Here is a 6022-nt window from a genome sequence, read left to right on the forward strand (position 1 = left end):
GAAATGCAACATAGAAAGCTGCCGAACGGTACGTGCTTCGGTGTGCTTGTTTGATGAAAATCAACCAATCAGCTCATGGCTTATCATGGGCTACCAATATTCAATTATTGGCTAGTGTGGTGAGTACATACCGATTACTTGGGGTCGCATTCTTGCACTTGCAGATCAAACATTGGTCTACACTGATTGGTCAATGTATTTCATTGGACCAATCACCAATTTTCCTGCTTACCTGATACATGGAATGTTGGTAGGTCTTGAAAGCTGAAGATATTGTACTGCTTAATGGATGTCAACTGATGATGAAGATATAACTTGAAATTAGATCATGAAAATTACAAAATCTACAAATCATTTTTGTCTCATTGATTACTGGTACGGAAGTAGAAATATTTTGACCATGAAATTTTATCTAACTAAATAAGTGCTGTAACGCATGAGACATCAACAATCCTCATTGTGTTAGACCCATTTATTCCACCCACACATGATTTGTACAACTGAAATTGTTACAAATATTCTGTTCTTACTAGCACAGTCAGCAGAACAAACAAGTAACACAGAATCAAACAAAATTATGTTATGCATCTGTCCATGTTAATTCCCAGAGACTGAGACACTTGTGTATCAAACAGTCTGACAATGACAGTTGGATTCTTCTACAGTTTGTTTTCAAGATTCATGCCAGCATCCCTATCAAGAGGATTAACATCAAGAGATACATAAACTGGCTTGCTACAGAACTGGGTCCTTTGTACTACTTGTCGGACATGTGGGACAATTTATCAACAGCACATTTTCAATGATGGTAATAACAGAGCAACTACAGACTGCAACTGTAAAAGTTGTTGAAGGCACTGGGTTAAAGTATACCTGATGAAGAATCATCAGTGCCTTGCGATTCTTAAGATGTTCACACATTCCCAGGGCAGAGTATGCTACTGTCTCCTCTACTTGGCACAAGCTGTCTTTCCAATGACAAAATTACTGGGACGACGCTGTCAGCAGCGTGCGTAATAGTAACTTATATGATATCACCGTCAGCTCTTTCTTAGCCCCTTGGTGTATTTTCTATATTTGTGAAGTAAATACAATGTGCCATAGAGAATGAAACAGTGCACAACTGCACATAAGTTGTCCTAGAAGTGATTTTGGCATCTGTTTGTTGCAACATTTGCTGTTTTAAAAGTTACAGGGTACAATCTTAGTGGACATTATATGCTGTTATAATCACATATGCAGACTATTCTTCACACCAAAGAGTACATAGAATAGCTAGGTCACAGCTTCACGACTACTCATCATATTGATTTAACAATCATCACACCCTGTAAAATTAACTGCCACAAAGACAGGTCAATCTTTGGGCAATTTTCTCTCTAATTGCAAAATGATTACATCCTATCGGGTCTGCTGGATTGACCAACCATTGCTTTTGTACCATTAGTGTACCACACATTCACACAGATAAACTACATGTGTGTAAGATAACTAGAATAATTTCCTTTGCAAACACCTTTCTTAATTTCCTTTAAAAACACATGTCTACTGAACTGTATACTGCTGCATACAAAAACAAGTAACCACACAAAAAGGAATATACAGTCTGGTAGTACATGTTGACAAACAAAACAATACTTTTAAACTATGCTACAAAACGGTGCAGAGTTGACGCAACACCACCACATGTGCACAAAAGATTGGGGTGGTTCCTGCCAAGATGGTGGAGCGCATGACGACAGATGACTACTTGTCCACCTCCTCGACCCCGGCTTGTGTCATGAGGTCGGCGATGTTCTTCTCCAGCTCGTCTATCCGCCCTCCCATGTCATCGAGTAAAAGTGGTTAAGGAAGTAAATGTGTTCGGAACATGCAGCAAAACTATTACCAGTAGTTGACTAACATCACTGGCATATAATGTGCTATAATGGTGATATTACAGGGTACACACACACACACTAAGAATAAAAGGAAACAACTGCTATACTTGCCAGTTGTTCTTGGAAAAGAGAATTATCCATCCAAACATACACATACACAAATCCAAGTCATTCCTACACACCCAATCGCCCACACAATACAGGTCATTCACTAACTAGCCCCAGGAAGGAACTTCCTCCAACGTCACCATTACTTCCTTCTGTGTTTCTCTGAAACCATGGAAGATACAACCTACCAAGGAAAAGGGCCCTGTCATATATATATATATATATATATATATAACCTTTAAGAAGTTGAACCAATCTTGTTACAATGACCCAAGGAGTGACTACATCACTTGAAAAGGACTACATTACTGAGGCAGACCTGAGGGTAGACATTACGGTGCGTCCATGTTGTCATTATCAAACTACAGACATTGCTGGGATTTAAATCCCATCAAAATTTCAATCAGAACAACTTATATCAGATGCAACTCAGACAGACTAAATGTCACAATACAATGAGGTATAAATGAAGCCTGTCATGCACCAGTACTTTCATGTTATAATTTTTCTCGAGAATTTTCCAAATGGTCTTAAAAAGATTTCTTTTCAAGAGTGTTTGGCATTTTTCCAGAAGTATTTTTCTACAATGTGGTTGAACCATAAAAGAACTACAATAAGACACCACCTGGTAAAACAGGTAGTATTAGTCCCAGCGTCTATAATTTTCACTGCATATATTACCACCTTTTATCAAAAGATAACTATATAGTACAGAATTCAGATCTGCCCAACCTACGACAAAATTGTTTCTCAACATCGTCTATAGGCACATTCCTTATACTAATGCTCTAATCTTTTCATTCTGCTTGCACAAACTTTGCTTATGTGGCTTTTCTGCCACTTAGACAAAGACTTGATGAGCTGTCATCTTGGATAAGTCTTTTTGCTACATAAGAAGTTTCTCATAATCGCCAATATGTAGTTCTCAATACCCCAACTGCTACATGTACTAACCTTAAACTTTAACCTGTCATATAAATAGACAACAGTACATTTTCTGGACAACCTACATAAAACAGCTGTAGATGAAACACAATGCAACACTTTGTTTTCCATACCTCTCTTACAGTGCTTACAATGATGGCATGGGTGAGTAACAATGTAACCGTTGTAACGTTTCGCATTATATTCATAACAAATATTGAATAAAAAGGATATTCCTCGAGATGATCTGGTCAGACATGGCCTGAAACTTGTCCTGCATCTGTTGTAGCAGTGCCTGGACCTGGAGAGGGAGGGAAGGAAAGGACATACAGTTACATACACAATGTTGTACATTTTTAAAGAACAGTCTTTTACGTTTTAGTTTCAAAAACACAAAAGTGCTTCCATTATCTGGACTTGCTGGGTTAAGGGCCAAACACATTTTTAAAGCAGCTTTGCTCAAGTCAAAAACATGTAACATTCCATCATTGGAGCATTACTGACACGTACAAATGACAGAACTATAAACAGCAACACTGCCTTGTGTAGTATTGCAAAGTATTAGCTTACCACTTCAGTAGCTTCTATCACATTATGTGGATCAAGAGTTTCCACCTCCTTGCTGTTAGTCTTCAACCCTGCATCCATGTTCTCCTCTTTCTTCTACTAACTTAACTGACAAAATATCCAAGCTGCTTCCAACAGTACACCCTGTCTCTGTGGTTCTCCCAAGAAGACTGAACAAATTCCCTCAAACTGAGGGATTATATGGGCCCACAAGATCACAGCTTTGAAAAAATGGGGGTAATTTGTCCAAGTAATGGATTTTTGATGAAAGACTTCCAATTGGGAAAGGTGTAATTAACAGAACTGAAGGGTTGAGGGGCTGTGTTTTATGGAACATGCTAATTCCCTAATTATGCTGTAAACTACTTTTATTTTGTGGCAATCAACTGACAATCCCAAGACAGTGTTATGTTAGTAACAATGCATGTTTTTTTTAGCTCACAAACAATATGTTATATACATGTAGTATTATAGGTACTGCACTACACCTTTTGTCTGCAAAAAAAGAGCCATTCTACCTATGATGCTATGGAGTGGTCTCATAAAATATGTACCAGATTTGATAAATGGGGAAAACTAAGGATTAAATAGCCTGTATAGGGGTTCTTGGTTACTATACTAGTACCACATATAAAGTATAACATTTCCCAATGGGGAAATGTACATTTCTCAAAGGAATTATCTCAACAGATGCACCTGTTAACCCGATATTTAAAACAGCTCTTCATTAGACGGCTTGCATACCTATGTATCTAATATCGGGTTTGGGGTGTTATAATGCCCTCCCTGTGTGATAATTACCAGACTGTGTCACATTAGGCTGGATTTACATGGGTAATGTGATGGAATTTGTCAATAGGGCCTCCTGGGGGAGTGGATTACAACAATGGTCTCAACTGTAAATAATTGTCTCACTTAAAAATCATAATTAAATGCCTCTTAGACTGGAGAGGAACAGGTGCCTTTCAATTATGGATCCTTCTTTGTTGGCCTTGTTTTAATGATCACATTAACATGTCTGAAAATCTTACAGAGGAAGTATTGTTTGAATATTGTCAGAAGCAGACAAGGCTACATGCAGCTAGAACTACTGTTACAGTACTTCATGGGTAAAGAAGCATATCTAAGTTGATCATGTACCTCATGCCATTTTATGGTAAAACAAGCTCCAGGGTTTTCCCATACCGTATACAAAGAAATAATCCTGTTAGTTACAATGATGGTCTGAGGAAAAAACTGGCTGCCTTGCAGACAAAATGTTTTGTTACGTCGATGAAGATTAGACATCCAGGTAATAAGATACGCCAAAAAAGCAGTTACTCAAACAACTGGATATGATTTTGGAAACGGTCAAAAATCCAAAATTTTTCCAAAATCATATCCAGTTGTTTGAGTAACTGCTTTATTGGCGCAAAATGTTTTGTTGTTATAGTATCTCTACGCAAATGCACTAGAATTTAATACTATTTGGTTCAATCAGCCACAAAGTTTCCGCATAGTGAAAACATCTGCTAAGCTAACTAACAGTATTTTATTCACCTGTACCACTGTGTCAAACCCCCAAGCTAACAGTAGGAGCATGCAAGAAAACAAGTGCTGTTTGTCTTCATCAGCATCAAACAACCCAATTCAAAAATTATGTTCACAATGCAACGGTGTGAACCAACTCTACAGACTTGGTAACCATGGATACAACGTAGCAACACAAGCTCTTTGTCCAGCTTTCTGACTCTGAGATCATTGTTACAAGAACGAACACAATGTGGACTTCACAATCTGACAACAGTTCCCATGCCAAGAGAATGTTGGAGTGTTGGTGTTGATGCAGGTGAAAATATGCAAAAATCATGTCTTCATAACAACTGTGATTGTGTTCGTCCTTGGTACTAGTACATAATGTGCTAGCCTCATCCTTGAGGACAGGTATAATAAGCCGTATGATAATGATCCACAAGCACTAAGGACTACTACGCGAGAAAATTATATATTAACGGTATGTCTTTTAGTAACTATGTAAAGTGATATGTGTGTTTTAAATCATCAAATTCAGTTATCATAAATCGTAATGAAATGATTGAAAAATTATGCCGCTTTACTCATAAGGAACCAACAGAAAGCGTTCAGGTAAAAATAGTGCGATAGTAAAGAAAGCCTAACAAAAAGTACGACTACAATACCACACAAGGCACTTTTGTTCAGATGTTGACATTTTACAACGGTTCCAACTTCCAACGCACGCTTGAAAAAAACACCCCTAACCGGACATAATAAAACTCGGTCTTTCTACCCTATACAAGCTTATGAATCGTTAAAAATGCTACAGTGGCTCCTAGATATACTGCGGCCTTGATTTAAGTAGAGAATGTAGGCTTACGAAAGCTGTGAGGTCCTGAATGTTCTTGGGATCAGCGCCCGTAACTGCCAGGTCCATCTTTACGTCCGCCATTTTCTTGCTGTGTACACGGAAGTGACGCTCACTAAGTGCGCATGCTCAAGATTAGTCTAAAATCTGTTAGGGGTGTTGGTTTAAAACAAAACTGTTC

General features: G+C 38.1%; 1 protein-coding gene across 2 annotated transcripts; it reads right to left on the minus strand.

Moving 5' to 3' along the window:
• Nucleotides 1-459: 459 nt before the first annotated feature.
• On the minus strand, nt 460-5986 carry LOC136439248 (heat shock factor-binding protein 1-like). 2 transcript variants are annotated; one of them, XM_066434543.1, is made up of 3 exons: nt 5854-5986; nt 3147-3213; nt 460-1835 (listed from the first exon to the last, which is right to left on the minus strand). In XM_066434543.1, exons 1-3 carry the CDS (start codon nt 5923-5925, stop codon nt 1747-1749), a joined length of 228 nt encoding a protein of 75 aa, XP_066290640.1. In that variant the 5' UTR covers nt 5926-5986; the 3' UTR covers nt 460-1746. The 2 variants fall into 2 exon arrangements, with proteins under 2 accessions (XP_066290640.1, XP_066290639.1); XM_066434542.1 differs by lacking the exon at nt 5854-5986 and adding an exon at nt 3483-3659.
• Nucleotides 5987-6022: the final 36 nt, after the last annotated feature.

This window comes from Branchiostoma lanceolatum, chromosome 7, assembly GCF_035083965.1.
Source record: "Branchiostoma lanceolatum isolate klBraLanc5 chromosome 7, klBraLanc5.hap2, whole genome shotgun sequence".
Taxonomy (NCBI): Eukaryota; Metazoa; Chordata; class Leptocardii; order Amphioxiformes; family Branchiostomatidae; genus Branchiostoma; species Branchiostoma lanceolatum.